Here is a 16,023-nt window from a genome sequence, read left to right on the forward strand (position 1 = left end):
ACTAGATCGACAAAGGCAAGGGACAGCGATGGCCACATGCTTCAGTCCCAGCTATGCTAATTCATTTGTGGGCTGTTAGGAGAAGCATGTGGCCTGGGCAGATCTCAATGATCATTGGGTCGAAAAGGTGGCCCAGTAGGCAGATACATATATGATTTATTCATCGTTTGGAAAAGCTCACATGAGGAAGATGAACGATATTGCAGTTTTGCATAACAATTTAAACTTGCAATTCAGCAGCTGTATTAGTGATACAGAAGTGCCTTTTTTTTTTTTTTTTTTTTTTTAGACTTTAGGCATTTGCTGAAGACAATTTATTACTCACAAGACTATACAGAAAACAGACAGTCGGCAATTCAACACTCAAAGTCAGGAGTCAACATACACAGCCTCGTAAACAGTACGGGGAGCTTTTAAGCCTTAAGCTCCGCAACACAAAGCTACATACAGACAGAACGAAAGGCTACAAACAGATTTGAGACCAGTGGGTACTCGAAAAAAAAAAAGTCATGAATGAAGCGGCTAGAAAGGTGCACACAATGGACAGGCAGAAACTATTGATTCCCAAACTGAACCTCAGCCAAACAGAAAGAGGAAGGAGGCGATTTAGTGACAAACTCTATTTAGAATTTCTCTACAGAGTAACGGAAGTCCGCCAAGTAGTGAAACATTGGGGTATCCTGCAGGCTAATCCCTTCATTGGTCCTACACTACCCCCAGCGCAACACACAGAAAAGGCATGTTACTTGAAGGTCTACTAGTACATAGCCACTATACGGATAAGGTAATGGAGAAACCCAAGGTTGCTGGATTTGTACCTTGCACTAGAAGCAAATGTGCAGGAGCAGCAGCAAGATCAAAGAATGAGGTTCTGGGTAAAGAACACAATGAAACATATTACAAAGATTCTTAATTGCGACTCAAGCTTTGTGGTCTATTGTTTGGTATGCCCGTGCAGCAAGAGATACGTAGGAGGTATGGTGGATTGAGCGAAGAAAGGGGTGCTGGAACACACTATGGTTATAACAAAGATGAAACCTACCCACTGTGCAGACATTTTGCTGAGAAGCATATCAGTGACAGTTTTTTCTGTGTGGACCAAGTTCCTCAGATAGAGAGGGGAGGGAACAGGGTTAGGGCGCGGAGACAATTGATCAGGATGAGAACTATGGACCCTTGGGGACTGTACAGTATTTTTGAGTTGTGGACGCACACGGAGTATTAACACATTTTTGTGGCACACACATTTTTAGATTTAGGACTTTTTAGATTACAAATTTTACCTTATATCACTTAAGTCACTTCATGGTCAGGCATGAGCACTTTGGGAGGAGTTTTGCCCAGGAAACCTAGGCCCGTTCAGGGCGTAATCACAAAGTTGAATATGCAAGAAAAAATAAAAATAGGCCATACAGGTCTTTATAGGTATGCTACAGCCAAAGTTAAGATTGGCTGTAATGGACATATGATTGTACCTTAGGTTCTATGTGGAGTGAAAGTTCAACAATGTGCAGGAGTACTTTCTATTCAACTTGAGTAACATGTTAGGGCAGGACAACATAACCGTTCGGTCAGTTTAATCATGATTTATTATTTTTACCATCAGATTTTAATAGATGTTTAGATGCAATCAAACTTCATTCAATTTGACAAGCATATCATAAAAGCAAAAATAATTAATTTGATAAAATATCACAGGAGAAATACATCATTTAAGTAGAATACACAAAAACATTAAAATTATGCTAAATACAATAAGAAGTGCAAACAAATGGGTTAAGAAACGAACTGGCAACTCAGTAAATCTAATCGTGTACGTTTCTTGCTAAACCCATTATAGACGCAAGAGAATCACATTCCCATCCTGCAAGAAAAATAAAGTGCATATGCAAAACAACCATAGATTGCGCAACACAATAATACACCATATCGTTTTAGAGTTATAAGAGCTCCGCTTATAAAATTTTTTTTTTTAAAGCAACACAAATATTAAAAGAGTAGAGCGACTGCAAGTGACAAAATCCTTCTCTACAAGAACAAGAGCGGTGCAGCCTCAGTATCGGAAGCAAAAATTTGGAACTAAAAATTTTGTACAGTGCACAAAACTAAGTGAAGAGTAGATTGTTTTGCAACATTATTACACGGGCAGGGCGGAAGGCAGTCATGCCAACCACCTAGATTAGGAAAAGCTACCAGAAGGTACAGAATGCTGAAGCGAAATCAGGTTAAATAAAATCTTTGTTGAGGCTCCAGAAAAAGATACAAGTAGGGTTTCATCCGATTAGCAGAATAACGAACATTGCCCATACTCCAAGCTCTTCACTGATTTTAATTGCCGGTTGTGCCGTGCACGGACACTTGAATAATATAAAGCCATCAATAGAAATGTAGCTTGGAGACGCCATATTACAGGGGTCATTAAAGAACTCTATTACACCCCAATTCGCAAATGCATGTTTCGGATAACCAAGCCAGGAGGTCATCTCAGTATTGGTGATGGAAATATTGGATCTTGAAAAACCTAGCTCCAGTGTACACCAGATTTCACCCATAACAAAGGGGCAAGTCCAATACGATCCGTAATGTACTGTAAGGCCCAGATCAGAGTTGCAAAAATATGTTTGTACGCTCTTCGGGACCAACAAAAGACTTTTACTGTTGCGTCTATTAGAGATATCAGCTGGTAACAAACCGGGTCCTTCCTGTCCCCTTTCTTAAAGATAGGGACCACTGTAGCGTCTTTCCATTAAGAATGCAGGGAACCCGTGATAGAAGCCCTAAAGATATATTTTTTTCAGACTAGGCGCCCAGAGTTTGGGTTTATCCTTTAACAGGTCAAGGGGAACTCCATCCGGGCCAGGTGCTTTGAGGCAGATACCATGAGTTATTGCTGCCTCCACCTCCTTAACAGATACTAATTAAAGATAGAGAACAAGGCTCTCAAGTTTAGTCAAGCAAAGTGACATCCCTATGCTCGAAATGTAAGGCTCCGTTTAAGGTGTTAAGAGATATGTGAATAGTGTGACACCCAGGTGCCTCCTGGTATCAGAGAATCAAGTTTTGGGGTAGAGGTATCTGGGAACACTGGACAGGTAATGGCTTACAAGAACTTTCTCAAGTCCTTCAAGTTCCCAGGGGCCACCAGATCAGACCAGGCCTCTGTCCTGAGATCCATCTTTCTATGGGCAATAACCGCCTTAGATTTCTTTCTTAATGCCCCGACTAGCTCTTTATCAAGGGGGAATAGTATTAAGGGCTCTTCTGAACTCTTTATGAACCTTTGTACAATAACTATTGAACCAGCTATCAGGAGGGCCCAGTTTAGAAGAGAATCTGACTAATCGGGCTGATGAACAGATAGCTGAACAAAGTGTCTCAAAATCTTGAACAAGGGCACGGGTCCAAGTGTCAGACACCTTTCCATGAGGGCAATATTGTCACTCAAGATTTTATACTCAAAATCCTGGGAATTTGCATGTTCCCATTTCAGCCTTAAACTTTTATTTGACTTCAGGTTCCCGGTCGGAACGTCCAGTTTAAAGGAGGCCACTAAGGGATTGTGGTCACTGGCACAATTTGGTAAGATTTTTAAAATGCTGGGGGAGACTACAATAGATGCTGCATAGAAACAAGTTTGTTTGTGCTCTCGTGTCCTAATCCCACGAAAGACAGATAACACAATCATATAAAAGAATCCGGTCAAGAGAAATTAAAATACCTTTTAAGTCGTCCCCATAAGCAGAGTGAGAAATTAGTCATAGATTTCTTATTTTCAACCCAGCGAACACTTGAACTGCTAAATGTACAGTTAAAATCACCAGCTCACAGAATAGATAGCCACTGTCTAGAAACTGCTATTTTACTAATTTCCTCATCTAAATTATTAGCAACTTCAGAATTTCTTTGGTCAAAAATATTATGATAAAAATTGACAACTAAAAAATCCACAATATTAAGACCCGAGAGTAAAAGCAATTGACACCAGGAAGAATATATTAAATTCACCCTTCATCACATTTAACTGATGCAAGCACTGCCAAGCCACCCTTTCCCCTCCCCGAAATAGTAGGGATTGCCAGAGTACAATAGGAACAGAAACTGTTTAGATGAAAATAGTGCACATCCAAGGTATCTTGTAACAGAATTAGATCATGACCTGACAAAACACACCCTATCTCCATTTCCCAGCTTTGTCCGAATTCCTGCAATGTTCCAAAACAGCACTGCCAATGAGTGATCAGGGTTTCCTCTCCTCTGGGCACCAGCAGAAACCACTTCATTAGAGATTTGGTTCCCTCTGGTTTTTCTTCTTAAATCCGAGGGGTAAGTCTTCCCAATACGGTGGTCCCGGATCATCTTCTTAGAGAGAAGTAAAGCTCTCCTGGTCAGCTCCATTATTGAACAGGTGGCTTATAGAAATATCCCAGGGATAGTACAGTAATTCCCGTTAGAATGAACAACCTCTCCTCACGAGGCCTTAGAAGCCTTCTCACTGTTAATGGGAACCGAAAGTTCACTACCAGGCAATCTCCTCGGATAGTCAGATCAATTTAAACGAATTTCCCAACGCTCTCATCAAGTCAAAGCCCCAGCCTTCCACAAGGTAGCTCTTAATTTCGACAATTGGACAGGTCGGGGCACCTAAACGTTGGTTTTTTTCATTTGATAGCGGGTTACGGGGAGGAAATGACTGTCTGGACTCTGGGAAGCCGAATTTATGCACTGCTTAATCTCTACCAACATAGCCCGTTTGTAACTCCTGCGGAAATATGAGAACTTGCCCCATTTTCATCTTTTACTGGACAGTCCATCTCTGTGGAAGCACCCTCCTCCTCCCCCCCCCCCCGGTGTGCTGCTGCAGACCGATATCCCTATGCAACCTTCCTGTGCCCCCCCCCCCCCCCAACTTCTTTCAGCCTTGATGGGAAATCTTCGTTCAGTCACAGCAATCTCGTTAGAAACTACCTCAATGGCTCTCTCAAGCATTGTGTCCATGCTAGTGGGCCTATATGGAAGCAGTCTTCCCCATAGGCATTGCCTTACACTTGCTCATGGTGCACTACAACCATGCCCCTTAGTCGGATTGTTATATAATGAACGGGGTGCCTCTGCACACCCAGTCTTTTCACCAGCAGGCTATGCAGGAGTATGAACACGGATGGGCAGTGGAGGTTAGTACTAAAAAAAAACAAAAAAAATAATAAAAACCGAAAAGGACGCACGCCAAGAATGCCGTACAAGAGAGCAAACAAAAGCAGTAACCGTGATGGAAATTCACTTACTTACCCAAATCTTGATGAAGCCACCGCCCCCTCCACCATATAGCTGGAACTCCAAGTTTTGTGCAGTTTAGGGTTTTCCACCAAAATGCTATGTCTTTCAACACCGCATTAAAGCAGTGAAGATGGTAGAGAAACCTATGACGTAACAAAACTTGACCGGGGGGGGGGGGGGGGTCTCCTATAAAGTGCATGCAGGGGTGGAGCCCCCACACTCTGAACCAAGTCAGAAGCCATCAGGCCCACCCGTGGACAGTACTGGATGGGGTTCCCTGGAGCTCAGCCCTTGCGGGAAAACAAACAAGCATTGGCGTAGCCAATAGGTCTCGCATTTGGGACCTTATAAGTGTTTAGCCATGCAACAGTTGGTGTTGTTGCACCAAGGATATTCTGCTGCATAACTAAATACTTATAAGGTCCAAAAAGCGAGACCTATTGGCTATGCCAATGATTGATTGTGTTTTGTTGCTGTTCTGTTTAAGTTGCCAGATCTACAATAGCTGGACATGGTTTTTGTTTCAGTTCTTTGCATCAAATGTGCTTGTTTTCATTGCTGTGAATGTTGTTTCCATTCTGGTTGTAGGAAGCAGTCATTCTCGGTGGTATGGGGGCTGCCCATGCGCCGAACTTTTCAGATGAGAAAAAGCCCGGTGCAGGCGCAATTTACAAGTTTGGAGTGAGTGAGTGACTAACTCACACAGGAGTTCATGCACTGCACCTGCATGCTCAGCGTGGTTTAAGGAAATTCTACCCACTCCCTCCCAGGCATTGAACACAATTACCAAGACACTGAGAAGAGCCTGCCTGCTGCACTGACGGCTAGTGGTGTGTGCGCCTGGTGGAAAAGCGTTCACCGACGGCTGGTGGGGAAAAGCGTTCACCGACGGCTGGTGGGGAAAAGCGTGCACCGACGGCTGGTGGGGAAAAGCGTGCACCGACGGCTGGTGGGGAAAAGCGTGCACCGGCGGCGTGTGCGCCTGGTGAAAAAGCATGCACCGGCGGCGTGTGCGCCTGGTGAAAAAGCGTGCACGGACGGCTGGTGGGCAAGCGTGCACCGACGGCTGGTGGGCAAGCGTGCACCGACGGCTGGTGGGCAAGCGTGCACCGACGGCTGGTGGGCAAGCGTGCACGGACGGCTGGTGGGCAAGCGTGCACCGACGGCTGGTGGGCAAGCGTGCACGGACGGCTGGTGGGCAAGCGTGCACCGACGGCTGGTGGGCAAGCGTGCACCGACGGCTGGTGGGCAAGCGTGCACCGACGGCTGGTGGGCAAGCGTGCACCGACGGCTGGTGGGCAAGCGTGCACCGACGGCTGGTGGGCAAGCGTGCACCGACGGCTGGTGGGCAAGCGTGCACCGACGGCTGGTGGGCAAGCGTGCACCGACGGCTGGTGGGCAAGCGTGCACCGACGGCTGGTGGGCAAGCGTGCACCGACGGCTGGTGGGCAAGCGTGCACCGACGGCTGGTGGGCAAGCGTGCACCGACGGCTGGTGGGCAAGCGTGCACCGACGGCTGGTGGGCAAGCGTGCACCGACGGCTGGTGGGCAAGCGTGCACCGACGGCTGGTGGGCAAGCGTGCACCGACGGCTGGTGGGCAAGCGTGCACCGACGGCTGGTGGGCAAGCGTGCACCGACGGCTGGTGGGCAAGCGTGCACCGACGGCTGGTGGGCAAGCGTGCACCGACGGCTGGTGGGCAAGCGTGCACCGACGGCTGGTGGGCAAGCGTGCACCGACGGCTGGTGGGCAAGCGTGCACCGACGGCTGGTGGGCAAGCGTGCACCGACGGCTGGTGGGCAAGCGTGCACCGACGGCTGGTGGGCAAGCGTGCACCGACGGCTGGTGGGCAAGCGTGCACCGACGGCTGGTGGGGAAGCGTGCACCGACGGCTGGTGGGGAAGCGTGCACCGACGGCTGGTGGGGAAGCGTGCACCGACGGCTGGTGGGGAAGCGTGCACCGACGGCTGGTGGGGAAGCGTGCACCAACGGCTGGTGGGGAAGCGTGCACGGTGGGGAAGCGCGGACCGACGGCTGGTGGGGAAGCGTGCCTGGTGGGGAAGCGTGGACCGACGGCTGGTGGTGTGTGTGCCTGGTGGTAGCATGCCCTGACGGCTGGTGGTTTGTTTGCCTGGTGGAAGCGTGCACTGACGGCTGGTGGTGTGTGTGCCTGGTGGAAGCGTGCACCGACGGCTGATGGTATGTGTGCCTATTTGGACGCATTTTTTCTTAAATTGAATATTTATTGACTATTTAATTTAGAATGTGTTGGTTTTTTTTTTAAACATTGAGGAACGGTGTTGTCGAGTCAGTCATATGAAGAAATATAACAATATATTGATAATTCATGCCATTATGTTTCCCACCAGTGTAAAATGGCCGCCCTGCAAATGAGTGTTTCATTGATGTATTCCAAACTACAACGGGGGTCCTCTTACCAGTCATGTTTTTAAAATAACCTGTCAACTTCAGCTAAAAGGTCCACTTCAACAATATATAAAATTGCTTTATATTATCACCACCACCAGAGGTCATAAGGCTATCGAATCAGCTTTTTATTAACAGGCTCTTACATACAGGCAGGGATACAAATAACCCTATTAGCAAGGTAGAATGTGTCCTTCATGGTTTGGTATTACAAACAGGCAAATAGACTGGTAATAGTCTAGGCTTCGGCCCATTCAACTAGAGGTAAAGCAACTACAGTCACTTGAATGAGAACAGTCCTCTGAACTAAATAAGTAATTGTTACTTGGAGATCCATCTGTACTTCCTTGTTCCGATTTAGAAGTTACACTAGACAGCAGTCAGCCAAAAAGATTTGTAAAAGCATCTTGACAATGTTAACAGATGCTGACAGCACAAATCACGGGTCTGTACTATTAATTACTGGATACCGCCTGTCAATTGGGAATGACCCTGTTATTCTATTCCAGAATGTCTATTAATGATCCTACAAAGCAGAAGTAAACTTGCTTGTAATTTAAACTTTGCATCATAAGTATCTTTGGTCGCATCCTAAATGACCCTCCTAAGTTCCTGTACCCCAAGTAAATATAAACTTTAATAAGCTTCTCCAAGTACTGATCGTGTGAGGTAAAGGCATGCTGGTATGTGGAAGCCCCTGGCTCAATATTTATTTTTAGTAATTGTTCTTTAAACAAGCCATGAGCATTTTGAGTACAGTTGATATCCTGTAAAATTGCTCAATTTTCCTTTATTTCAACATTCTTTCTATGTTTCCTCTAAGCACGAAAGTTAGAGCTTCTTCCGTAGTGTTACTTTGTGCAGCATTTTTCATTTAACAGGAACGTGAAACAGTCCTTGTTTTTAAAAATGTAGCCTCATATGGACAATGATGCTATCTGTATTTTATAAGGCCAATTGTATACTTAGTAGTATTCATGTAAGTGAGATTAAAGTATTCAACGATACCCATATGCAGGTGGCATGATTCAAGAACTTATGAATTCAAAAAAGATGTACAGATACGCAGATTTTGGATTCTACTTTAGCACCCATACCTCCGTAAAGGGGTACTATGCACACTGATGCTCAGAGGACCATTCCCGGAAAAAAATCTACTTAGCAAGCTCAGACTTCACTACAGCAGCGCTGCAAACTCACCAACATCACTCTCCTCACTCTGTGGCTCAGTTGGCTCCTCTTGTTTGGGAGGCTCTTCAGGTTTTGCATGCTCCTGCTGAGGAGAAATAAAAGTTCCTCAAATGCAGCATACACTACTGTGCACCAATTCAATCCACATGTTTTAAGTGAACTGCAGGACGTGCATATTTAACTACTACCCTCTGTGGCCTTGTGGGTATAGGATCACCTCAAGAAGTGTGCGTAATGTCAAGCTACATGCAAATGCTACAGTCTGAATGCCCGCATAAACCCCAGAAACCAGACAACTATAATTCCAGCACATTTTACCAATCTATGATCTCTTAAAAAGCTGAGGTATGAAAGAAATGCATACATCTGTAACAAGACCACCTCTAGAAGCATGAGGGGAGCTCACCTACCATGATCAGTGACGGAGTGAACCCTAGGTAAAGTCAGCCTCCAAACCCATTTACAGAAACTATGCCCTGAACGGGTGAAAGAATTACTACAAAACGGTAGGTCCAGGGAGGCAACACACCATATTTCAGAAAAACGGGCAATCCGGAAGTAAGGCAAACCCAAAACTCCCCTATGGAGCCACAAACATGTATTCAAGTTCGCCCCCTTGAGTTTGCACACTGCAGGCATTCAAGAGATCCTATCTAAATAAAACAAAACTAGCAGATTGCCAAAAAATGCTAAATCAAATAGTACTTCCTTGTGCAGAATGTGGACCATCCAGCCCCAATCCTCTCTGCAACCTCTAACCCAATGAACTCAAAGCAGTGAGCTTATGTTCAAGTTCATTTGTCAGGTCATGCGGCCTCTTACCTTTGGTGCTTCTGTGGGGGTATGAGTAGGGGATGTTTTTTCAGACGACGGTGGCAATGTGGCTCCCAAGCTGTGGAGAAGAGACAAGCTGTTGTCACAAATTCAAAAAACCTAGGCAAATAGGAGATACCCAGACGTAGCATGTAGTGCAATGTGAGGAGCGTGGGAAAGAGAACAACCAGACAAACAGGAAGGGGGGTGGGGGGTGGATGGTCAGTCATACACTATACCACTCTCAAATAACCCAAACTAATACCACATAGAAACAGGCATTTTTCACCCCCACCATGTAATGTAATCTACAGACTACTGTCACATCGTCTTATGACTATTAGTCAGTCACTTGTGGTGCCCAAATCTTACCTCACACTATGGAATCTATATATTCCACTGGATCTTTTCACAGTGTGAATGTCCATGGTTGCCTCCACAAGCTTGTCTCTTGGTATTCTCCTATACACTGCCTGTCCCCGCTTGAAGATGCCTGTTCCACAGTCCTACTAAAATCGCCTTCTCATGTCATGAGACTGTCCCATTACCCAGACCTCAAAAGATGCCAATTTACAGTGCAGTCTTGTTCTTGCTATCAAGAAAGCTATAACCCCAACTGGCCCTAACTTTTCCCAACTTGACTAATGTGTTGCCATCATCACACTAAGCAGAACCCCACTCCTGTATGTTACCCTACTCTGACCAATGCTACCTGGCCAAACTCCTTTAGTGGCCCATCAAGCCATAGGATCCCCATGCACACTGCCTAGAGCCTCCATCAGTTGCTGAGATAATGTATCAAATTTTGATTCTCAATGCAAATAATAGTACATCAGGTATATAGCCCCAATAATCCTGTAGCTCACTGTGCGATATCAAGCTGCACCTCCCTGGCAAGGCTCAACAGCACAGGCTGGACTGCTCCGTAGGGGCGGGCCAATAGCTGATTTGCACACGATTGTCCTCTTTCTGCAATGTTGCACTGAATAAATAAAACAAGCATTTACAATGCAATAGGTCTCGCAGCATTAAAGTTTGAGTTATTGGCATTGTGTATGACAATGCCAATAGTTATAACTTTCGCAAATGTGACACCTATTGCATTTGTACTGCAATAGGTGTTGAGAGTGAGTGAGAATGAGAGAATGAGTGGGCGAGTCAGTCAGTGAGTGAGAGTCAGTTAGTGAGTGAGAGTGAGTCGGTCAGTGAGAGTCTGGACAGTGAGTGAGTTAGTGAGTGGGAGAGTCAGTCAGTGCGAGTCTGGTAGTGACAGTGAGTGAGTGAGAGTGGGAGTGTGTCAGTGAGAGAATCAGTGGGAGTGAGAGTCAGTGTAAGTGAGAGTGTCAGTGAGAGTGAGAGTTTGTGAGAGTGTTAGTGAGAGTGTGAGAGAGGGAGAGTCTGTGAGAGTGTGATAGTTAGTGCGAGTAGTGTGCTGGGTGCAGGAAGGCTGACACATCCCACCCCTTCCCTCAGTAGGCCCCCAGAAAACACTTCAACAGAAAAGCAACGGGGTCACATGAAAGTGCAGGAAACACACACCAAGGGTGTCCACGAGAGCCATGATAACTTCTGCGAAGGCAGAGCCCTACGTAGAAATGCAGCGGCACAGAGTGCTTTTAACACTCCTCACCTCTCCTTCTTTCACATCTACCCTTATTTATTATTATTTATTTATTTGAAAGTTTTATATAGCGCGGAGAAGATCTTTGCAGATATCAGAGCGCTTTACAAAGAGGGGTACATGAGGGAGCATAGTCAGACAGATATATCAATAGATCAAACAGTATAAGTAGGTGGCTACAATGCCAATCAAGTGGGTAATAAGTTAACAATACAAATAAGCAAAGGGATCAAACATGTAGTACAGATCGGTGCATAGTCTTACCAGAGTTCGAGATAATAGTTCAAGTGTATTTAGCCAGGAGGATAGCTTTTACTTCATTTTTAAAAAGAGTGTAGTGGAAGAGATAAGCCTGGTTTCGGGAGGGAGGGAGTTCCAGATCCTAGGCGCCATTCCTGAGAAGGAGCGCTTATGTTTTTTCCTTCCGGAATCTTCGAGGTTTCAGCGGAAGATTGTTTGTGCCTCTAGTGTTTCTAGCTCCGCCAGAGATTGTCAGTTTCTAAGCGAGGTAGCCGGGTGAGTTTAGGTGTACCGCCTTGTGTGTCATGCAGGCGATTTTCAGATGAATTCTGGCTTCAAAAGGCAGCCAATTCAGGGATTTCAAGTCAGGGGTGATATGGGAATGCTTTTTTGATCCAGTGATGAGTCTCGCTGCAGAGTTTAGAGAAGCTCTTAGGGGTGCGGTTGAAGTTAGGGGGAGTCCGCAGAGGGCGATGCTGCCGTATTCAATTCGGGGGATGACTAGTGCTTGTACTGCTGTTTGGAAGTCTTTGGTTGGGAGGAAAGGTTTGAGTTTCCTCAGAGTATTGATCTGGAAGTTTGCTCCCTTTGTTGCCTTGCTGATATGTTGCTGCATGTTGAGATTGGTGTCAAGTGTTATGCCTAAAGATTTTGCTGAGTCCACGATGGTGGGTTGGACATTGAGTGCGGTTAGGTGTTTAAGCCAGATTTGGGTGGTGGAGATCTTCGCTGGAGGTGAGATCAGAAGGAACTCTGTTTTTAGGGCATTGAGTTTGAGATGATTATCATCAAGCCAGGATTGGGTGCTTCTGATCGTTGAGTTCAAGAGCAAAATGTCTTTGGGGGACTGTAGTTTGAGATAAAGTTGGGTGTCATCAGCGTACATGTGAAAGTGTACATTGGATGCTTGTAGCAGGGTAGTGAGAGGTTCCATGACTAGGTTGAACAGAGTTGGGGATAGCGAGGATCCTTGGGGGACGCCTAGCGTTACAGGTATTGGCGAGGACATCAGGTTGTTGCTCTTGAATTTCTGCGACCTGTTGTGAAGAAAGGAAGTGAACCACTTGAGAACAGTTCCAGATAAACCCATTCTTGTGTTTAGTAGTTCTAGTAGATTCTCATGTTTAACGGTGTCGAATGCTGAAGAGAGATCAAGAAGGATGAGGAGGCAGGTGTCTTTTTGGTCTAGCATTTGAAGTGCGTCGTCAATTATGTGAGTCATAGCAGTTTCTGTACTGTGCCCTGCTCGGAAGCCTGATTGGTGAGGGTTAAGGAGATCAAATTGTTCAATGTGTTTAGTCAGTTGTAGTTGTGCGCATTTTTCCAGCAGTTTGGCGAGAGTGGGGATATTGGTAATGGGACGGTAATTGTTGAGGTCAGAGGGGTCGGCTGTAGGTTTCTTTAGTAGAGGTGTGACTTGACCAACTTTGAGGGAGTCAGGTATGCTTCCTTGTTGGAGAGAGCTGTTGATAATTTTGGTCCAGAGCGGGAGAAGCACCGGGGTAAAGTCTTTTACTGCGGTAGCAGGAAGGGGGTCCGTGAGGTGATTGGATGGTTTCAGGGTGCTGAGCAGTTTGCCAATTTCTTTTTCCGAGTATGTGCCAAAGGTTGACCATGTAGCCTTGTTTTTTGGTTCAGTGGGTGCTAGGCACTGGGGTTTGGAGTAGAGGCTTGCGTCAATGAGGAGATCGCTCTTTATGTTATCAGTTTTTTGGATAAAGAAAGCAGCGAAGTCTTCACAGGAGGGTGCCTCACGCACAGTGAGGACTGGTTGGGGTTGACCCTTGGATTGTGATTTGATTAGCTCAAACAGCTCTCTCGGGCAGTTTTTGGCTTGGTCGAGCTGGAGGCTGAAGAAGTCTGATTTTGAGCGTTTTATTTTCCTGAAGTAGGCGTTTCTCTTTTTCTTCAGATCTTTTAGGTGCATTGCAGAGGGCGCTGATCTCCAGGTACGCTCCGCCATTTGCATGTCTCGTCTATCCTCATTGAGACTCCCGTTGTACCATGGATTGGAGATTTTAGTAGACTCTTTTTAGCTGCATAGGTGCAGCCTCATTGATTATTGAGGTCATAGCGTTGAGATATTGGTCAGTCAGGGTTTGAATGTCCGTAGCGCCAGTCGGCGGGCGTAGGAGATTGAAACTGTTAGGGGGCAAAGAGCCTGGGTTGAGTTTTTTCATGTCTCTTTTCCAGACTTTGGGCTTGGGGAATTGAGCCGGGTTAACTTTAACTTTTTCATTGATGAAGAATGTGACAATATGATGATCTGACCAGTCACAGGGTTGGATGGACTCGAGTTGGATAGAGTCTTCTTTGGAGATGATCAGGTAGAGTATAGAACCTTTCTCGTGGGTCGGGCTGTTGCATATTTGGGTGAGGTTAAGGGCATCGAGGAAGCTTTTAAGACTATTTACCACCGCGTCCTTGCGATCGTTCCAGTGGAGGTTGAAGTCACCAAGGTATATTTGGGTGAGCTGCCGTCCGGCATTGGTTGAGATCATATCCATGATTTGTTGGGAAAAGGTGAAGTTGTCCCTGGGTGGGTGGTAAATGCTATGAACAGAGCAAATCGGTTTGCCCTCACTGATAATGTCGAGGCAGATGTATTCCCAGGATGTTGGGGATGGTAGGGAGGTGGAATTGACTTTCAGAAAAGAGAGGTTGTTCCTGTAGATGCATGCGATTCCCCCACCTATTTTGCCTGATCTGTCGAGCCTGATAATGAGGTAATTGGGCGGAACCAGTATGTCCATTATAGGTGTCGAAGATTCAGTTAGCCAGGTTTCAGTCAGGATGATTAGGTCAAGGTCCAGCGATAAGAGGAGATCAGCAATGGCGGCGGAATGTTTCGAGGCCGATCTGCAGTTGAGGAGAGTGCATTTGAGACGGGGTGCGTCGAGGGTGGTGGATGATTCTAGAGAGAGAGGGACTTTTCTAAGGTTATTGGGGATGGAGAATCTGCTGTTTAGTGTGGGGGGTCTAAGGGGATTTGAGTTTATCGTGGGGATGGTGAGGTGAGGGGTGGTTGTGTCATTTTGGGGGGCTGGGTCATAGGAGCGGAGAAGGGTGAGTGTGTCGAGGTCAGAAGTAGGGCTGTGGGTGCGATGCGGGCGGTTGTTGCGATTGCGAGCTGGGATTGAGGTACGGGTGTGGGGGAGTTGAGTGAGAGAGTTAATCGAAGGGTGGGGGACTGGTTGGGCGGGGAGGTGTAGTTGTGTGAAGGGTTGCAGGGGCGACGATGAGGACGAGGGCAGTTGCTGCGTCTATGAACAGGGATTGACGCCCTGTGTGGGGCGTGTTCATTGAGGGAGTCAGCCGGAGGGGTAGGGTACAAGTTGGGAGGGGTCACCCCAGGCGGGGAGGTGTAGTTGTGTGAGGTGTTGCAGGGGCGGCGAGGGGGACGGGGGCAGTTGCTGCGTCTACGAGCAGGGTTTGACGCTCGGTGTGGGGTGTGTTGATTGAGGGAGACAGCCGGTGGGGTAGGGGACAAGTTGGGAGGGGAGGTGGATGAGGGGTGTATGGGGTGTGTGGAGAGTAGTTCTTTGATGATGTGTATGTCTTCTTTGATCTGAGTGAGGGTGGCCATGATGTTGTCCATCGTGGGGTAAGTGGTGGAGGTGGGGGTGGCAATTAGAGGTGAGTGACTGACCAGGGAATTCGCGGGCAGGTGGGAGAGTGGGCTGGTGTTCGAGCAGGGCTGCGTTGTGTTAGTGTACAGGAAGGTGTTATGGAGGGGAGACGTTTTGGGCAGGATGGGTGTGGATGGGGTAGGGAGGGGGTTGGTGGTATGAGGGAGGGTATTAATGGTAGGCGGGGGGGTCAAGGTGTAGGCTGGGAGACTGATAGTAGTGGTGGGGGTGCAGGAAGGGTAGTGGGGGCTGAGAGTAGGAGGGGAAATGGGATTGGAGATGGTCCTGTTGTGGGGAGGGGGGGATAGATTAAGAGAGGAGGTGTGTTCTGCGTGGTTGGTTAGAGGGTAGTGTGGACTGAGAATGGGGGGGGGATAAAAGGGGGGATTTGTCGATATGCGTGTTGTTGTGGTGTTGGACTAGGCTAGGTGTGTTGTGGGTGTGAGCTGTGCTGTCAGGGGTGAGCGGAGTGTTAATGCCAGCTGTAGGTGTGGGAGGAGAGTTGATGGTGTGTTAGGATGTCCGAGGGTTTGTAGAGGGGGTGGGGGTGTGAGTGGTGTATGATGGGGAGCGATCTGTGTCTGTGTTTGAGGCGTGTGTGACAACTGCCTGGTGCTGAACTGGGATAGAGTTGTTGTGGGTGGGAGATGGGAGGTCAGGGGTGGTAGATGTGTCCCTGATTGGGGAGTATGTAGTAGCTAACTGGCGAAGTAGGTTAGAAGTGTTGTGGGTGGTGGGAGCTGTGAGGACATGGCTGGTGGGACTGGAGGAAATACGAGTGTTGGTCCATGAATTGAGGAGGTGCTCTTTGAAAGTGGGGAACAGGTTG

General features: G+C 47.0%; 1 protein-coding gene across 2 annotated transcripts in view; it reads right to left on the minus strand.

Annotated features, from left to right (window-relative positions):
• The window catches only part of ST13 (ST13 Hsp70 interacting protein), a 119,500-nt gene that overhangs the window by 91,103 nt on the left and 12,374 nt on the right, over positions 1–16,023 (minus strand). Inside the window, exons 2-3 of one of the 2 annotated variants that reach the window (XM_078640636.1) lie at positions 9,714–9,783; positions 8,901–8,976 (exon numbers count right to left, since the gene is read on the minus strand). In XM_078640636.1, coding sequence (XP_078496762.1) covers positions 8,901–8,976; positions 9,714–9,783 — 146 coding nt within the window. The remainder of the gene's footprint in view (positions 1–8,900; positions 8,977–9,713; positions 9,784–16,023) is intronic. The other variant, XM_078640642.1, reaches the window with a different exon arrangement.

The sequence above is a fragment of the Lissotriton helveticus genome, chromosome 1_1, assembly GCF_964261635.1.
Source record: "Lissotriton helveticus chromosome 1_1, aLisHel1.1, whole genome shotgun sequence".
Taxonomy (NCBI): Eukaryota; Metazoa; Chordata; class Amphibia; order Caudata; family Salamandridae; genus Lissotriton; species Lissotriton helveticus.